The 20,156-nt window shown below is 34.7% G+C and overlaps 1 protein-coding gene across 1 annotated transcript in view; it reads right to left on the bottom strand.

The window, feature by feature from the left end:
• Positions 1-11,425: 11,425 nt before the first annotated feature.
• Positions 11,426-20,156, bottom strand: part of LOC145669021 (sodium-coupled monocarboxylate transporter 1-like) — a 65,450-nt gene continuing 56,719 nt past the window's right edge. The window contains exons 13-14 of the mRNA XM_081737360.1: positions 17,871-18,061; positions 11,426-16,431 (exon numbers count right to left, since the gene is read on the bottom strand). Coding sequence (XP_081593486.1) covers positions 16,188-16,431; positions 17,871-18,061 — 435 coding nt within the window. The 3' untranslated portion in view covers positions 11,426-16,187. The remainder of the gene's footprint in view (positions 16,432-17,870; positions 18,062-20,156) is intronic.

Raw genomic sequence — 20,156 nt, 5'->3', positions numbered from 1 at the left:
GTTGAAAAATTGAAATGTTATGCCAATGAACTCTGTCTTTGAACTCTGCAATAAATCCTTCTGTTAAATCTTGAAACAATGAAATTATTTCCCAATCTACTTTATCAGCGTAATCTCTTATAAGGTTTTCTGATAATTGTTGAGTTCCAGATAAGCGCCCCCAAGAAACTTTATCTGCATGTTTTCGTATAAAGGCTTCAGAGAGTTTGTTTTTATAAGATATAGCATCAAAATCAACTTTATCTATAAACTCACTAATAAATTCTTCAGATAGGTTTTGATTATACGATACTTCCCCCCAATCAACTCTATCTGCAAATTCTCTTATAAAGTTTTCTGATAAGTCTTGGCTTGCTGAAATAATCTCCCAATCAACTTTATCTGCAAATTCTCTTATAAACTCTTCCGATAAATTTTTCCATAAACATATTTCAATCAAATTAACTTTCTCCTGATATTTGCGTATGAAGTCTTCTGTAATGTGATCATAGTTATATTCCTCCTCATAATCATCATAACCTATAGATAACCATTGTTCATTAGTCAGTGAATTTAAGATCTCATCAGACAAGTCCATAACGTTTGCATATAGAATGTTTTGTATGAGAAATGAGTTGTTTTCTTTAGCGGCTTTCTTGAACAAATGATCTAACATACCTAAGGAGATGCTAAAATTTATTTTGTCTTCATCATTATAACCACCAATATCTAAATATTTACATACACAATCAAATACAGGTTTGTAAGATAATATTTCCTTAGCACTAGTCATGTTTGTTTTTATTCTTAGATTTTAAATTTATTTCATTTTTGTTAGTTTTCTATATAATAAATATGGAGAAAGAATTTGATTTATTACATGATAGACTTAAACTAATTCATGAAGATATTAAACTCTTAGCAGCACTACTAGAGAAGCAAATACTGGTAAAGGAAAACGAATTATTAATAACACAGCAAAAAACATCTGATTTGAGTAGTGATGATGAATATAAATATGGTAGTGATGATTATGATGATGATGATGAGTAAGTTTACAAAAATGATTTAATTTTAATATGTGTATATGTGACTTTGATGGGGTATTCCCATGAAAGTCCTGTTCTAATACAACGCGTAATATGTAGACAATGGCAGGAGTGTACAATGTTAAGCGTTGTATTAGGATATATGGGAGTAAAAATAGTATGAAAATGAACTGAAATAATCCGGCGAAGATAAAAATTGAGTTATAATAAGATTTTCTATAGAATAAATAAGATGAGTAATTACAATAAATTTACCGTAATAGAGTTAAGACGACAGTGTAAAGAGAAGGGAATCAGAAGATATTCCCGATTAAGAAAGGCAGAACTTATAGACCTTCTTAAACAATATGATGATGAACAAAGCAGAAGACAGATTAGAGATATATTCCCCTTTAAAGAAGAAGTAATTGAAGAATCGAAACCAGCACGTATACCTATAAAAGTAGAATTAGAAGAAACAGCATTCAAGAGGCGCTTACAAACCGTTAAAGTTGAAAACACAGGAGGATATAAAGACCCAATAAAATTTTTAGATACAAGTGGAAGAGTTGCTATTAACAAAATCAGAGAGGAATTAAAATTTCATCCAGTTAAAGTAAACCTTGTTCTCATTTGTGATTATATAAAAGATAAAGAAATACAAGAGCGCAATTTCAAAACATCAAACGAGAGAATATTAGAATCAACTGACTTAAGTGAATATATATCTTATGCCAAACAAAAACTTCGTAGAGAAATGGAAGAATTTCAAGGCCGAGGATCAGGATGGACGTTACATCAAATTAAACATTTAGAAATCAGATTAAATAAGTATGTACCATTAAGAGCTTCTTCCTATATTGAACTTCCAAAGCAGATTAAAGATAAGAAAGCAGTAATGAATATTCAAAATGAAGATAATAAATGTTTCTTATATTCTATTGCAAGTTATTTAAAGCCTATTGATAGAACCGTTTCAAAAAATCCTCAAAGACCCTCTCATTATAAACAACTTGTTAATGAATTACAAAAGAAATATTGTGATGGTATTGAGTTTCCTGTACAGTTAAAAGATATAGTTAAGTTTGAAAAAAGAAGTAATATCTCCATCAATGTTTACAGCTATGACAAGAACTATAATGTATATCCACTTCAAATCACAAAAAATAAGCAGGAAACTCATATCAATTTATTATATGTAAAAGATGAAAAAAACAGTCATTTTTGTTGGATAAAAGACTTATCACGATTAATAAGAAGTCAAGTGACAAAACATGAGGAAAAACTATACTTCTGCGACAGATGTTTAACAAGACACTTTCGAAATGAGAAGCAGTTGTAAAACCATGAATTAGATTGTAAAGAGCATGAGGCTGTTAGAATAGAACTTCCAAAACCATACGACAATCAAATAAAGTTTCAAAACTATAATCGATCATTAAGAGTTCCATTTACGATAATTGCTGACTTTGAATGTATCTTATGTAAGTTAAAGATAGAGCATAATTGTAGTAAAACAGTAAAATATCAAAAGCATAAACCAATGAGTTTTTGTTACTATGTCAAATATTCAAATGGAGACTACAAAGCCCCTGTTAGTTATATAGGTCCAGATGCTGCGAAAGTATTTATTGAAATGTTACAAAGAGAAGCAAGAGAAATTATGGAAATATATAAAAGAATAGTTAATATGATTCCGCTTAGTGAGGAGGAAATAGAAGCTTATAACAGTTCGGATACTTGTCATATATGTGAGAAAAACTTGAATGACTTACCACCAGCTGTTGAGAAAAAAATAAATATACTGAAGAAGAAAATACAGTTCTACAAGGATAAAGATGATATGAGTGAAAAAATAGAAGAATGGAAGCATGAATTAAAAAAGTGTTTGTATAAGATAAATAAAAATAAAGCAAAAGTAAGAGATCATGATCATTTAACTGGAAAGTTTAGAGGTGCAGCTCACAGTTATTGCAATTTAAACTATAAAAATCCCAACTTTGTTCCTGTATTTCTTCACAATTTAACTGGCTATGATACGCATTTGTTTTTTAAGGAGTTAGCTTATGATACACAGAAAATTAAACTGATTGCAAACAATGAAGAAAGGTACATAACATATGAAAAATATGTAAAAGCAGGACCAAAAAAAGATGGAATAAATTTAAGATTTGTTGATTCATTTAGATTTATGTCAAAGAGTTTAGCAGAGTTAACAAAGAATTTAAAGCCAGAACAATTTCGAGAAACATTAAAGTTTTTCCCGATTGATAAACTTGATCTAGTTAATACTAAAGGTGATTATCCATTTGATTATGTTGATTCATTTGAAAAATTGAAAGAACCTGTTCCATTATCTCCAGACAAATTTACAAACAGATTAACAGGAGAAAAAATGAGTCCTGAACGTCATAAGCTTCATGTACGAGTTTGTAAAGAATTCAATCTAGAGTTATTGGAGGACTTAACTGAACATTATAACAAAACAGATGTCCTTCAATTAACAGATATATTTGAAAACTTTAGAGATGTGTGTTTAAAGGCATATGGATTAGATCCTGCTTGGTATTATACAGCACCAGGTCTACCGTGGGACGCAATGTTAAAGATGACTAAAATTAACTTAGAAATGTTGACTGATTATGATAAAATACTAATGTTAGAAAAGGGTATACGAGGAGGAATCTCACAATGTAGTAAAAGATATGTAAAAGCTAACAACAAATATATGCAAGATTATAATAAGGATGAGTGTTCAACATACCTAGCATATTTAGACGCAAACAACTTATATGGATGGGCTATGAGTCAATACATGCCTTATAAAGATTTTAAGTGGGTTAAACCTAACATAGATATAATGAACATTCCGGATGACTCAGAAACTGGTTACATATTAGAAGTAGATTTAGAATATCCAAACCATTTACATAACAAGCATTCTGATTTACCATTAGCTCCGGAGAACATGTGTCCACCCGGCTCAAAACAATCGAAATTATTAACAACGCTTTACAATAAGGAAAGATATGTAATTCACTATAGAAACTTAAAACTTTATATGTCACTTGGAATGAGATTGAAGAAAGTGCATAGGGTATTAGAATTCAAACAATCAGACTGGCTAAAGAAATACATTGATTTAAATACAAATATGAGAACGCAAGCTAAAAACAAATTTGAAGAAGATTTTTATAAGCTCATGAATAACTCGGTATTCGGGAAAACAATGGAAAATATTAGAAAGAGGCAGCCCATACAATTAGAATGTGATCCTAAGAGGGTAGAGGCATTAATTGCTAAACCTAACTTTGATTACAGAACAATATTTAGTGAGAACTTATGTGCTATACATATGAAAAAAGAGCGATTAACATTTAATAAGCCAATATATGTTGGTATGAGTGTGTTAGAACTATCGAAGCTATTAATGTATGATTTTCACTATAACACGATGAAGCCGAAATATGGAAACAATATAGATTTATGTTATATGGATACTGATAGCTTTATATATGAGATTGAGACTGAAGACTTTTACAAAGATATAGTAGAAATAGTTGACCAGTTTGACACGAGTGAATACAAGGAAAATAACATATATGGACTACCACTAATAAACAAAAAAGTAATAGGTAAGATGAAAGATGAAAATAAAGGTACGATAATGACAGAGTTTATTGGATTGAGATCAAAGATGTATGCTTATAGAGTAGAAAATAAAGAAGAGAAAAAAGCTAAAGGAGTAACTAAATGCGTAGTTGCCAAGGAGTTGCAGTTTGATGATTATAAAGAAAGTTTATTTAAAAATGTTAAAACGTATAAAGACATAAACCTCATTAGAAGTTATAAGCACGATATATATAGCATAACCGTTCATAAGCTAGCATTAGATTCCTCGGACGATAAAAGATATATAGCGCGAGATGGTATAAATACATTAGCTTGGGGTCATTATGGGATAGAAGAGGAGTAGATGTAATTATATGTAGTGTAGTTTTAGTTATAAGTTTTAGATGTAAGTTTTTATGGTTTTAAATGTCATAAAAGCATATTCAGTCTCACTTTGGGGTATCCTTCTGTGTTAAAGTACAATAGTCAGGGGTGGCTTCATAATTTTTTTGGGGTAGTTAGGGGTGGAGGGGGAAAAGTGTCCTAAAACATACATGTATCCCCTACTTGTAACATCTGTTGAGCGAGGGGAAAATGTAACGGTGATAACATGCTGCAATGCCAGAAGGTATTTTATACCTCCTGTAGTAATATTCAAGGCGTACGCCTAAAACCGGACTTTAAAACTCAAAATCTCACTCACAACTTTTGTCCTTAGAGTTCTACCAAAGTCATGACATCGAAATGCTTTACCTACCTCCACATACAACACACATATTATAACCACTCGATCGCTCTGTTTTTAAGGCTCTTAAAGCCAATTACCACCAAGAGACAACTATCTGGATTCACTAAAACCCGAGGTCAGTGATTAGTAAATCTCAGTTCTGCATTTTGTTCACTGAAGCCTAGAAGTGGACAGCTTCTGTTGGACTGGCAGTTAATGGGTATTCATGTACTGGTATCTACCCGTTTAGTCCACAAGCTATTGAAGAATTTCGATTCGCCCCTTCGGAAGCGTATGGCCTTATTATACATTTTGAGGAGCAGTCTTCTCGGGAAGAAGATCTTAACAACGCGCCTTCTTCTTCCGGTCATGGCTCTCAAAACTTTGTCCCAACGAAGCCTATAGATGAACCCATACAGCAAGTGCTTCCCAGCCCAGAAAACGTTTATGTGCAGAAGAGACGTCGAGTCGCAGGAAAATCATACCACTCAAATTCTGAAAATATTCGAGCAATGAGAATAAAACCCCTCAGAGGAAAGACGCAAGCATCGGGTGCAACAAAATCCAAAGACACTACAGGAAAGAAGAGTAGTAATACAGAACCTGCCAAGAAAAAAACGAACGATGGAAGATGAATTAACCAATTACGGCTCTTTGCCTTAGACAGTGTTCTGAACAATTCTTTTTAGTGTAGGCCTACATTCAAAAAGATAGCTATAGGTGACGCATATTTACAATTTATGTAGGCCTACTTCTTTTCATTCAAAACTAACATATTTCAACTACCGTAGAAATTGCAATCTAACTATTAAATAGTTTATATATTATTTCTATAAGACTTGTTTATTTTGTTGGTTATTCATATTACCCCACTCGTTATTCAAATTGCCCCTCACATTTACGTTTTTAGAAATTTCGGCGGGGAAATTGAATACCCAAATTTCACAATGTTGTATCTCAGATACTATTTTAAGAAAAATTGTTAAGTAATAGTAAGGTTCAAAGTTTTTGTTCACAATTTTATATTTGAATACCAATTACAGTTTCCGAGATATATGAGAAAAAATCTGAAATTATTCAAATTACCCCGCTGTACCCTACATCAAGTATATGTAATTCAAGTAATACAACCTTTTTCTCTAAAGGTAATAAAATTCCTAATTTACCTTTATCTTTTGATTGGCATATTTACAATTTTTAGTGTATATTTGCACATTTTCAGTGCATATTTTCGTGATTTTTATCGCATATTTGTATGCAGATTTTGCTGTTTTTTTTAGTGCATATCGATCCTGAGTCTACTTGTTACAATGTTTCTGGTGCCTCTGTAAATTTTAAACCATAAATTACTAGTAACCTTCACGGAGTCATTGCAGCATTTCGAAACTCAATTTTTCCCCTTCTACTGTGAGAACACTGTTTAACTGACCTTCTAAACTTTTAACCAGCATAAAAAGTTCTTGTCAATATTTAATTCAATGTGCACAAATAGTTAGTACCTCACTCTAGAACAGTACTTTGTATATTTTCTTTACTTATAATCATCATGTTGGGCCGTAAGGTATTTTAAATATGTACTAGGCTGATTCTACTATTAGAAAAGGAGAAAGAAAAAATAAGTTAGTTATAATGTCAATATAAAAAGATATTCAAATGTTTTAATTATTTTGATTTTGGGACGTCGGTTGTCAGGACAACCGAAAATAGAGAGAGTTAATCAGTTTAATAAAGTAGACATATTGAAGAAAAAGTATGTAAACGTAAAATGTACACTTTTCAGTTATGATTATTAAACAAAGTGTGAAAACAGATAAATAAAGATGTCTTAATGGCTCAATATTAAGGATAAAGAACCAGTGATTGTTGTAACTCCATCTATATGCAAAAGGTGTTTCAATTTGTCACATGTGTAAGGCTATCTCTCAGAAAGTTTGTAACCTTGATTTGTGAGTGAAATTTCTTTTGTCTTTGTATTCATTGCTGTTTCAGTTATGTACTCAAATTTAGATCATTTCATTAAGAGAAAACATATGTTTATATTAAATTGGGAGTACTGTTCATCTGATGATGTTAGCCAATGCAAGAGTAGTTGTTCACACTATTGAAATCGATTCGTGCAAAGTTTCGGTTTTCTGTTTCTCCGTTATGACTGTTGGGCATTGTAAAGGTGCAGTGCACCCTATATATATGTAAGTGCGTGTGAGTATATTCTAACAAGGTAAATTTATGTCTTTAGCAATATTTTATATAATGCTTTACACCAGAAACAGATATGTTCCATATTAATCGCCATTCAAAATAAGATCACCTCTGATGCATGGGGTCCCTGATTCAAACCCTGCTCCCACCAAGTGAAATTTGTGGTGGACAAACACCGTGATAGTAGGTTTCCTCAGGATTCAAATGTTTCCTCCCACTTTCTTCATTCCACCATTTTATTCATTTCTCATTACCACCGTCTCCTTTATCCTAGCCGGCATAATCGTGGGACGTAAAACTCAAACATTTCATTTCATTTCATTTCAAAATAAGAAACTCACCTTAAAAGGAATCTTATCAAAATTCCTTAGTGCACACTGCCATAGAACAAAAGTATCTCTAGGCTAAGAATTATATTATTACTGTTTGATGAATGCTATGATTATACCTGAACATGTTCATCATTTTGATTATTTTAATTAATAAGTAATTATTAAAATGTCATCGACTAGTTAACAAGATCAAAGTGGAATTTTTACCTTAACCTCACACACAGCATTACTTTTGATGGCATCATATTGAACTTCTGGGTTCATTATTTACACTATTTGAGGGAAAAAAAAAGAGAAATGTTCCTTTTTGGAGTAACACTAACCTTACGTCTCAAAAATATCTTGAACATTGCTTACCACAAAAAGGCAGTTGAGAAAATACAGATATTAAAACTAATTTGTGTTCTGTACATTCTGTAAATAAGGAAGTTGCAATTTAAAAAAAAAAAATAAAAAATTTTTACCAATAAAATTTTGATTTTCGTGTTTGGTTTCGAGTCACGTGGAGTAATTGTTAACCTTATTTAGATTATTGTAATTGGAAGGTAGAGAAGTGTGTTCCTTAACGGCACAATACCAGAATACAACAGTATCTGCAGGGTAAGAATTATATTAGTTTACTCTTTGATGCTGCTATGATTATACCAGAATATGTTTATTTATTTGGAAAGAGTCAATATGCAGAACACTATCTTACCTCGAAAAAAGCCGTGGAATATTGCTTGCGATGAAACGTAACTGAGACTGTGGAAATACTTAAACATGTTTTACATTCTCACAATAAGGAAATTGTAATTTGGAAAACAAAGGGTTTTTCTTACTGATAAACTATTGTTTTGTGACGTTGATTTCGTGTCATGTGGAACAAATATCAATATTAGAATAACGTAATTAGTAGGTAGAGTAGATATTGCGTGCATTTGTTGCTGTTCAGCTTCGCGGTTACAGAAAAAGCTGATAACAAATTACTCAGTAGGGTTGAGAGAGCTAAATATGCAAACATTATCTTTACTTTTATATATAGTGTATTAAATGCTCGAAATGTCTTCCTTTTGGTAAACAATACATATCTATGCGGTAGCACAGTAAGGCCATCACGCGCTCAAGGACATCTTTACTAACGGTCGTAACTACAGCTGTAATGTAGTTCTGGAGCTCATACAAAATCGTTGGTAGTGAAGGTTCACACAATTTGCTCTTCACATGTCTGCAAAAGCTTCTAATCCGGAGATCCATCTAGGAGGTAATGGAAAAAGTCCTAACTAAACTTGCCGTAACTTCTTCCATAGTTTTATCAGAAACGATGGTGATGGATTCTGTCGCCACGAGCCAAGATCACGAATATGAAAACTTATACTTCCAAATGTTTTCCTTATTAATAGCTTTCGACATATTTCACTTTAAAATCCGTTGAATCATTTATAACCACACTGCAATATATATATATATATATATATATATATATATATATATATATATATATATATATATATATATACATATACTGATCAGCAAATAACTAGTGTGTATTTAATTGTGTATAAAGGAATGCAAGTCATTATGTTTGTGATTTTGTACTACTTGAAATACCGAACCAATGATAAAATTTTCAACATAGATCAGGTTCGGGCCTGGGATGGTTTTTGTCATTTCACTTTGCCGGTGCAATGTAGGAAAGGGGGACGACAGGAGATAAAAATAAAGTAATCGAAAAATGAGTTACATCAATGTCGGTCTCTGAGATGAACAGTGACAATTCCGATGCCGCTTAAATACGAATTCAACCCCACAAAACAGGTGGGGAGAGGTATGTAAAATGATCAAAAATGACCGTTATTAGTGTCGAATCCATAGTTTTCGGGGTCTTTGAGACGAAGAGTGACACTTTAGTGCCGCTTAAATGCATAGAACTTTATGTCCAAAATGAAACGTATTCTCCCCGTTAGAAGAACGGGTACTCTTGTAGTATAGAATAAATATTAGTTGCTTCTGTTGTACATTCTTGTTTCCGAATTAACATTTCATTGCTGGTCAGCAAGCGTAACTTATGCAACCAACATATCAGTAGCGCAATGTTGGTTGTCTAAGAACCATATCGACATTCTGAAAGTCACTGTTATGTCTATTAAATGAAGTGGTTAAGTTTGAACAGTATACAGTATTATAAACGTAAAAGAAGATATAAACCCATTTTTTGTTTTCAAATAGAATTTGACTTACGTGTCGTTGCCCGTTTGGGAAATACTTTATTGTGAGTTTCGGAAATTCATTATAATCTAAGTTCAGTTTATTTCGCGGTGGTTCACTGATAGAACTTTGGTATTTGCTGTGTGTGGTCCCTGGTTTGGTTCAAGTTTCCGCCAAGTGGGCTTAGTGATGGACAAACATATTTCCCGTGAATTTTCTCGGAGTTCTGCCATTTCCTTTCACTTTCGTCTATCCACCTTTACAATCCAGTTCCTGACCATCGTTTCCTTTAACCTCTGTAGGTAATGTTGGGACGTTAATCTAAACAAAAGAAACTTCAGTTTACAAAATTGAAGCAATGAATGGCCATTTAGGGTATAATGCTAGTTTAACTCAGGTCAGAGTTCATTATATACAGAACTAGTACCAATATGTTTGATTGGATTTGCGTTTACTGTTCCCTTTTCAGCAACAAGTCTATGTGAAACATAGACTTACAGTTTAGTGTGGGGTTCTAACAACATGATCATCATCAGGAATCGAACCTGGGTCTCTAGGTCCAAAAGTGCGCATACACTTATATTAATTGATTACTAACATGGGAGTTCTAGCCCAAAATATTAGAAACACGAAACTTGGATATAGCGTTTTTATCGTTCTCCCTCTTGAATTTTAACGGCCTCAAGAAGTGTTACGTGTATCGATAAATAGGTAGATATAGTTCTTCCTTGTAAACTTCTAATAAAAAGTACCTAGCTTTAAAAAAAAGGCAAATAACTGGAGTTAATTTATCTATAAATTGAAAATGATAATAAAAGTGTTTTGAAAATGTAGTAATTACGCTTACTAGAGCAAAATTATCATTTTCAATTTATAGATAAATCAATTCCAGTTAGTTGCCTTTTTATAAGAATTACACACGCGAATGACACAAGTGTCTCGTTAAATATTACACTCAATTCACATACATAAGCTACCTACTTCACTCAAACTTGTTTTTTCCTACTTATCGTCGAAACGAATGTTGTAGGAAAAAGAAAAAAAACGTAATTTGTGCAGGTGGTTGCGTCAGGTGTCGCCATTCTTAAAACCCACTCACTTAAATTGACTGCATTATGTGCATATTTCAGAACGATTGTTTATAACTAGGTTCGAAAATACTAGATGGAGAAGGTGTTGATGGAATTCTGTCATTGCAAGGGTTCATAAATTAATTAATACACCCAAACACACACACACACACACACACGCACGCACACACGCATATATATGTATATGTTTGTGTTTGTGTGTGTGTGTGTATATGTGCGTATTTTTATTTATAAGGTAGTGCTATTAATAAGAATATAACTATGTTGGATTGGCAACGCTGTTGTTTCTTTTATTTTTCATTTTTTATTTCAAAATGCATCAAACAAGTTACATGTCGATCTTTTAATTTACAAAATGTCAGCATTTGAGTGCAGGAGATGACAAACATGTATACAGGAAGTAGACAAAAAATGTAAAAACACTTCATACAGGACACGGAAGTTTGGGCTTACACTGTACAACACGTGATACAGTTGCCGACCGATTTTTGTTTTCAATGTGTCATGTGGACCTTCGTTTTCCGTTAGTAGTAACCAGTTCACCTGTGAGTTTCGTGGTGTGAAATTGCTGCGGTAAAATGTGCGACCTGACAGATTTCCAAAGAGGCATGATCACTGGTGCCCGTCTGGTTGGAGCTTCAGTGGTAACAGTGGCGAACATTGTGGGGATATCGAAAGGCACTGCGTGCAATTTCACGAGGGCATACACAATCCATGGACAAACGACGTCTTCGAAGCACAACAGTGGTCGAAATACAATCCTGTCAGATAGGGACCGGAGAGCATTAAAACGAATTGTAGCAGCTAAAAAGAAGACCACAGCAATGAAAATTAGGTCTGAGCTCAATTCCGACCTACAGAACCCGGTTTCATCGAAAACAATTCGACGGGAACTTCTTGAAATGAAAATTCATGGCAGGGCCGCTATCGCCAAACCCCTGGTTACAGCAGTAAATGCGAAGAGGCGTATCCAGTGGTGCAAGGACCACAAGGTGGGGACTCATGAACACTGGAAACACGTAATGTGGTCCGATGACTCGACCTTCGCCTTGTTTCCAAAAAACGGTCGTGTTTACGTATGGATATCACCGTCGCAGACCTATGATACAGACTGTCTGCTCCCAACTGTAAAGCAAGGGCAGTGATATCGTGGTTTTCTGCAGGTCCCATCATAGCCCTGCATGGAATGATGAATGCTAAGGCATATGAGGCCATTTTGGGAGACCAGGTTCTACTCATGGCCCAAATAATTTTCCCTGATGCTGATGGCACCTACCAAGATGATTTGGCACCCTGTCACGCCGCAAAAACGGTGAAATCATGGTTTGAGGAGCATGACCAAGAGCTATCACACTTCCCCTGAGCCCCAAAATCACCATATCTGAACATCATTGAGTCATTGTGGTCTGAGTTAGAAAGGCGTGTTCCGTCTCATTACCCTCCACCAGCATCCCTTAAGGAACTGGAGCAATGGTACAAAATTCCACACACCACGATTGAGGAGCTGTATACGTCCATTTCATGTCGGATCCAAGCTGTTTTGGACGGAAAAGGAGGCTCCACACCGTACTAGGTATGATTTTCACACTTTTCCAAACATTTTAGATTTTTTGTTCAACCCCTGTAACACTATACATTCTGACGTTTGTTATTATATGATGTATTCAGAGACAATGGTGTCAAGTCCACGTTTTAGTTATTTTGGACATATTTCTTCTTTAACATCTCTGTCTGGAGCTTCTTTAAGAGCTTAAAAATATTCATTTTCAAATATTGAAAATAACATTACGATAAGAAAGAACACCCTTAACTTTTTCATGCACTTATACGATCAGACAAACACTATGCCTCTTTATCTTACAACGTTGGTTATTGAACTTCATCCCTTTGCGCTGAACACTCCATATACACTCTGTAAAGAAAAAATAGCGACACCTCAATTCTCAAACTAACTCACACAGAAAACCATAGTTGCAGCCCGTTAGAAGAGGAATAGAAGGAAATGAAGAGTGGGATAGTTCATTTGCGTTATCTGTGACACCTGTGGTGTAGGACATCGCTTGTCAATTGTTTGTGTATCAGTAGTATTTTCGATAGATGGCACTGAGTTTGTCTCGTAAATTATTGTAGTAAGAATTCTGCATTGCATTTGTGATGTGTAGGCTGAGGTAAATAGCATTTTATGATTGTTCTTTGCTTTCTCATTGTTTGGACAGTGTGTCAAGTGGCACAAATTTTTGTTGTGCAGTGTTGTTTGTGTGTGATATTGTTGCTACATGTGGACTGTAAACAAATAAGATGGGTAAGAAATGTGAGTTGTGGCAAATCTCTAAAGAAATAGATGGAATTCTGAAAATCCATCATTCTACGGCAGGAAGAGTAATTCACAAGTGCAAACAGCATAACAAATCGTCCCTTCGTTAACAGTGTCAAAGAAAAAAGAAAGCATCACCTAGAGCAGATTGCTAAATGAAATCAATAGCACCGCAGATTTAATGAGTGATTTCCCCAAAAATCGCTTTTGTAGTTTGACATGATCTTGGAACTGCAGTTACTTGTACAACTGTATTGTCTTGATTGTATGAAGAGGATATTACAAAGAAAAAACCGCGTAGAAAGTCGAAACTGACAAAACACAGAGGACTTCAACATGTAGTTTTGTAAGTCGATATGCAACTTGGACTTATGACAACTGAAAGCATGTCGTTTTCTTCATTGAAAAGAAGTTTAGAATAGTGGGAAACGATAGTGGTGTGAAGTTGTGGATACAACAAGCAAGGAACTTGACAAGGATTTTGTTTAAGAGATTCAAATATTCAGTTACTGAGTGATGATATGGGCATGGTTCACCGCTAAAGACGTCAGAACGACGGATATATGTGAAGGATCGTTTGATGCACGAAAATATCTTCAAATTCTGGCACGTAAAGTTCTTACAACAGCTAAAGATGACTCTTCTGAAGAAGATATGGACTACTTCCTTTCGCAGGACGATAATGCTTCATGTCACCGAGCCAAAATTGTTAATATGTGGTTCAAGAATATGACTATTTAGAGACTCGTGTGGCCTACAAACTCACCCGACATGAATCCAGTTGAAAATTTGTGGATCAATATGAGTAGAAATTTCAATAGACGACTATCTCAAATAGAATGGAATTCAAGGAACAGATAATCCGGGTGTTATTCCGTGATATCGAGGTTGCATTTTGCAATAGCTTTGTTACCAATGCGGGAAGCCCATGGTGCACATACAAAATACTAGTTTGGTGTATCGTACTTCTCGATGTTTGCACACAATATGTCTTACCCTAAAGAAATTCCATTTCTTGTTTTCTGCTATTGTTGTTGATCTTTTTCAGTTTTATGAATTACTCTTCCTACAAACGATTTTGCTCAAAACACACATAGCTACTTATATATGCATATAAATTCACTAAATTCATGTCAAAAGCCTGAAACTCTGGCGCAAGTATTAAGAATGAACTGCTCATTAGGAATATGCCTTGTAATATTATCAGGAATTCATGTAAAAATTCATATTGATTAAAGTATGTTGAGAAAACCATATTAGAGCAAGTGTCGCTATTTTTTCTTTACAGAGTGTACAAGATTAGGCAAATAAAAGTGGCTTGGTCGAGTGAATACGATTGGATGTGAATGTGTGCATGGAACCACACCCCTTATATGCAAACCAGCGGTTCAGGTCTTAGTGTGGGCTGTGTCAGTGTGAGTTGAGCGGTGCACAGGTGAAGGTGCAGGCCTGTAGCCAGCCCAAAAATGTAGAGAGGCCCGGTTGATGTTAGGGAGGTCCCGATGCAACCATATTATAGTTCATTTGACACTCTACCGTAAACATTTAGGGGGCCAGCCAAAATTTAAAGGGACGGCCCCCCTAGACCCCTCCTGGATACGAGCCTGTGAAAATGGTACTCACAGTGCAGCAGAGAGTGGTCGTTGTGGAAAGTTACGTGAAAACATTCGAGGAAAGAGTGTGGTCAATTGTTTATTCATCAATTTCTTGGTGTCAAAGTGTCAGCAAAGAATGCAATGCAACGATTAGTCAGAAAATTGTATCAGACAGGATCTATTTTGAACAAGGCAAATCCATTCCGAAGCGTGTCCGAATACCTAAAATTATGGAAACAGTGAACTAGAAAATGCTCTAGAATCCTACCAAATCAATCCGATGCCTGTCACATATCACGTCGATCACATTTACACAATCTTCACATCTGACAGAGTTGTCAGTAGCATTTCTGATTATATTGCAACAATTCCAGCAGCTCAGCTTGTACCTGCCGTTTGCAACTTGCCGACCAGGGCCCAAAAGTGCCTGGTGGCTGTTTCCAACATCTGCTATAAGCAGGTTAGCGAAGTATTTCCTTTCCTTTGCTGTGTTTCTTTGTAACTCTGTTCTCCAGGCCATTTTTATTTGCCCCACCCTATATTTCTGTATTTCATTTTGATTAAATAGGAGAATCATTTTGACCTCCAACAGACATATATCTGAGAACATTGCCTGAAAATTGGAATACATATACTATATAATATAAACGTTATAGGTTTCGTTCGCAGAAATTGAATACTCATATTATCATCTAATTAATGCTCTAGCACTAATGACATGTCATTCACCTAAATTGGAGAATTTCCGCGAAGTAAGGTCAGTGTTCAGAGTGCTCACCTTTGTGCGACGGGTTGCTAATTCATTGGGTGGGTAGACCGATGAGTATTTTAGAAGTTCTCTCGGTTTTTCTTACACTCTCACTCTCATCATTTTCCCATACTCATTTACGAATGGTGGCACTGCTTTATTCAAGCATTTGCAATTGTGACATTTGTGGCTTAGTTGTCAAATTTTTATTCCTGTTACCATTGCTAAATATGAGATAAGTTATATCGTCAACACTATTTTTCCTTGAAAATTACTCTGTTTCCTTGAAATGTCTGCATCGCCTTTGCAATTAAGCAAGTAGAGACACTACATCTTTTAACATTTTATGATTGGTCGTTCTTTAATCAGACAAATCTAACTACTACTTCTTTTTCTATCTTGAAGAGGTACTTTTGCAAGTAGAACTTCTTGAGTTGCTTCTCTTGGTTTCTCTGGTAGTAACCTTCGAACTACTGGGGTAAAGAGAGTTGGGTCCATTTTCTTTGGATCGTTGGCTCCTGATATAAAACTCACAACGAGGCCTACGAGGATAACTGTCATCGCTCCTAGTCCTGTGTACCACAGATAAGACATTCTGTATAAAGGGAAAACGCCATCCCTGAAAATAAGCAATAGAACATAAGTTACTAATCTAATATCTAACAAAGTGGATCATAATGCAATATATTATGAATCTGATTGTGAGTACTTTTACACAATATCCTTACTTGCTTAGTAGATTTATGATGTTTCTGAGGTGTTTAACAGAAAATTACTTTAGGACAAAGAGTTCGAATAATTGGGAAACTACCTGTAATCTTACTTAGTCCACTAGTGCATCATCTCCCAAGGACAATAAGAATACATATCAGTTATATTGAATGAATTGACGTAAGACTAAACTCCACATGATCATGTGTACTTGTTTACCGTTTCGAGTGTACATTTTAGACCACTCATGCTAATTATCATATTGGGTTAGAAACTGCTAGCGAATGGAGAATATACTAAGACAAATGCCATGAGCCCACCTCCTAATGTACAGCCACAACGTTCACTACGTCCACAATGTTGTTGTTACCTTCTTTACATAAGAGAGTGTGTCTGAAAATTTGAAATAAATGTCAGCAAGAACCTAGCAGAAGTTATCGCTGTTCAACTTATGGTTTTCAACACAGCATTCACCTTAGATATTAGGAAAAGTCAAAAAATATATACGAGGGGGGTCCGAAAATAAGTTTCCCCTTTTGCTTTTCTCAGAAAAAACGAACAGCAGTGGTGGAGAACTGATCTTGCACCTAGTGACTTCCATCTGTTTCCAGCTATGAATAAGGCTCTCGCCGGCAGGCGTTTTGGAAGCAATGCTGAAGTCACTGAAGCTGTTCGACGCTTCTTTCGTACGCAAAGGCCTTAATTTTTCCTGAAAGTTTTTTTTTTTTTTTTAAGTTTATAGATCGGTATGACAAATGTCATAATATAGATGGTGCTTATGTGGAAAAATAAAGGTACGTCTGACCCTGAATGTCACATTCTGATTTTTTTTTGTTTTGTTTTGTGTGTGTGTGTGTGTGTGTGTGTGTGTGTTCCCACCTCTGTCCACAATTGCCTGGGGAAACTTATTTCCGAACTTTCCCTCGCAGTATTTCAAACTACTAATATAGAGTCTATGTCATTACAGAAGTTTTCACAGAAATGCAATTAATTATGTTTAGATCACTGAGGTGACATTACAGTAGCATTGTCCTAAATAAGACTTATAGTAACAGTAACAAGACGATATGTTTTAATTCGATTTATCAAGTTTATTTAACCTAATCAACACGAAAACACAAGAAGACTTCCATAAAAGTATATATCACTTGCACACTATAGCATAGCAGACTGTAACATTTTAGTAATTGAGTATTGTAGACCATCCGTCTCCCTGCCCTAACGATACACTGCTTCGTAATACCAGTATTATTCCCTTTCTTTAAGCTATATGCATTTTAGACATAAATTAAAACTGAATATTTAATCAACGGTTGATAACAGGATGAACAAATATTTTTTACTCACATGATCTGCTCTGTAATTAGCAGAGGACTGGTGATGGAAATATTAGCCAATTGTAAGATCTCCGGTGCACAACCTTCCACTGAGGTAGGCTTTTGGGGAAAGATTATCTGCTTTGAAGCTACAGCTGCTTGAGTGCCTAGAGAAGTCCACGCTACCAAGATCATAGCAGTAACACCTCCGACCAGTGCTCCCTGTAAACGAACATGGATTTGATACACTTTAGACACTCTCTTCCTGTATTATTGATATTATTTTGTGTATAGAAATTTATAATGTTTTTAGATTATTTTAAATATCTGTTCAGTTTTGCTGTGTGAATGATACATTGATACTAAATTAAGCGAAAACTCTCTTTGCTTCGAAGCTCCGAATGGATATATTGACAATATTTATCAATATTTGTTTTACAGAAACAAATGAAATAAATCATTCTGATAATGTGATAATATCGTGAAGGTGCGAGAGAAGAAACAATCCTACTTTGCCGTGTCTACGTATTATATAAGTATCACGTCGAAACATAATTACGTATGTACACTCATGTCCAAAATTATTGTCACATATCTATAAATATGTTGTTGTAGGAATATTTATTTATTTAACAATCACCAGATACAGCTCCGAGGCCATTTTACACTGGATATCAAAACAACAACAATAACAAAGGAAACAATCTGGGAAGGTATCGGCCAGGGCCTATTTAGTAGGTGCCATTCCGGCATTTGACTGACAGGACTGTGGAAAACTTCAGTCAGGATGGTCGGCAGCGGGAATCGAACCCTCGACCTCCCGAATGCGAAGCTAATGTTGTACCACTTGAGCTACTTTGCTCGGTATAATTTGAAAACGAATTCGCCCGGTATTTCTTATAATGTTAGTATGTGTATAACCGGGAAACACATGTATGTGGCAAATTTCATGTTAAAAGAGTAGTGAATAACAACAATAAAACGAATAAAACGAAAATAAAACTTTCTTATCCATTTAGCAACATTTTGTTTTACTCATTCCAATTTTCGTATTTATAATTCCTTTCCTATGAAATTTACCACACATATATATTTCCCGATTACACACATATTTTCGGTATTAAAAGTACCCTGAAAAATCATTATCAAATTATATTCTTACAAGAAGACAGTTATAGACATGCGACAATCATTTTGGTCATGAGTGCACATATAGTATACGTTAAGTGGCTCAACCATGATTCCCACTCAATACGTCTGTCTTCTTGTCAGAATCTACGAGAGCTCTTCTATATATTTATTATGAAAGTGGCGTATATGTTTGGTAATGTAAAAAATATAATGTACGGTCATCTTTCAGACATCCGTTCTTCAACGAAAAATATTAATTAAAGTTTCAAAGAAAGCAATATACAATATGTCGAAATTTAATTATGGTTACAATAAATTAATTTGCAGTGAGAACATATTGTAAAACGAATCATTATAATGTCTCGTATCAAAAAATGAGCACTAACGGATACTTTGACCCATTACAGAATTGCTGTTACTCTCTGAGGAATAGAGGTCGACGTTGTTACCATGTGTATCTAGCGACTCAGGTAGTGCACAAGGACTAACCTAGGTACTGAGTCAGTATAAGAAATCAAAGGGTAAATGCCAATATTTATCTGCATTTGACAGAGACAGACCGTGTGCTGGTGAAGGGCTATTCAATGGTATACACTCATGTCCAAAATGATTGTCGCATATCTATAACTGTCTCCTTGTGAAGATATAATTTGATAATGATTTTGCAGGGTACTTTTAATACTGATACTATGTGCATAATCGGGAAATGTAAAACAAAATGTTGCTAAATGGACAAGAAAGTTTTATTTTCGTTTTATTGTTCTTATTTACTGCTCCTTCGACATGAAATTTGCCGCATACATGTCTTTGCCGATTATACACATCCCAACATGAAAGAAATACCGGGCGAATACGTTATCAAATTATATTCCTACAACAACATATTTATAGAAATGCGACAATAATTTTTGGACATAATTTTTGGACATGGCTGCACTGATGTGATATCCTAATGCAAGTGTATTAAGATCTGTGTCAACAGTGGAGAAGTTGAAGCATCGTCGACAAAAATATAGCGAAGGTTGAATTAGAGATTTTTGATGTTACCGTTGCACTAAGCCCAACATACAGGCTCGGACTCCCAGCACAGTTTAACAGTTGACTGCTCACTACAATCATGGCAAATTGAAATCACATCATCATCATCATTTACTACATCATACAATTAATCTTCCTTGTTGTTTAT

This window comes from Thermobia domestica, chromosome 13 (assembly GCF_964235325.1).
Source record: "Thermobia domestica chromosome 13, izTheDome1.hap1.1, whole genome shotgun sequence".
NCBI classification, from domain to species: Eukaryota; Metazoa; Arthropoda; class Insecta; order Zygentoma; family Lepismatidae; genus Thermobia; species Thermobia domestica.
Note: the sequence above shows the minus strand (reverse complement) of the source record. Positions and strands in the feature narration are given on the sequence as shown.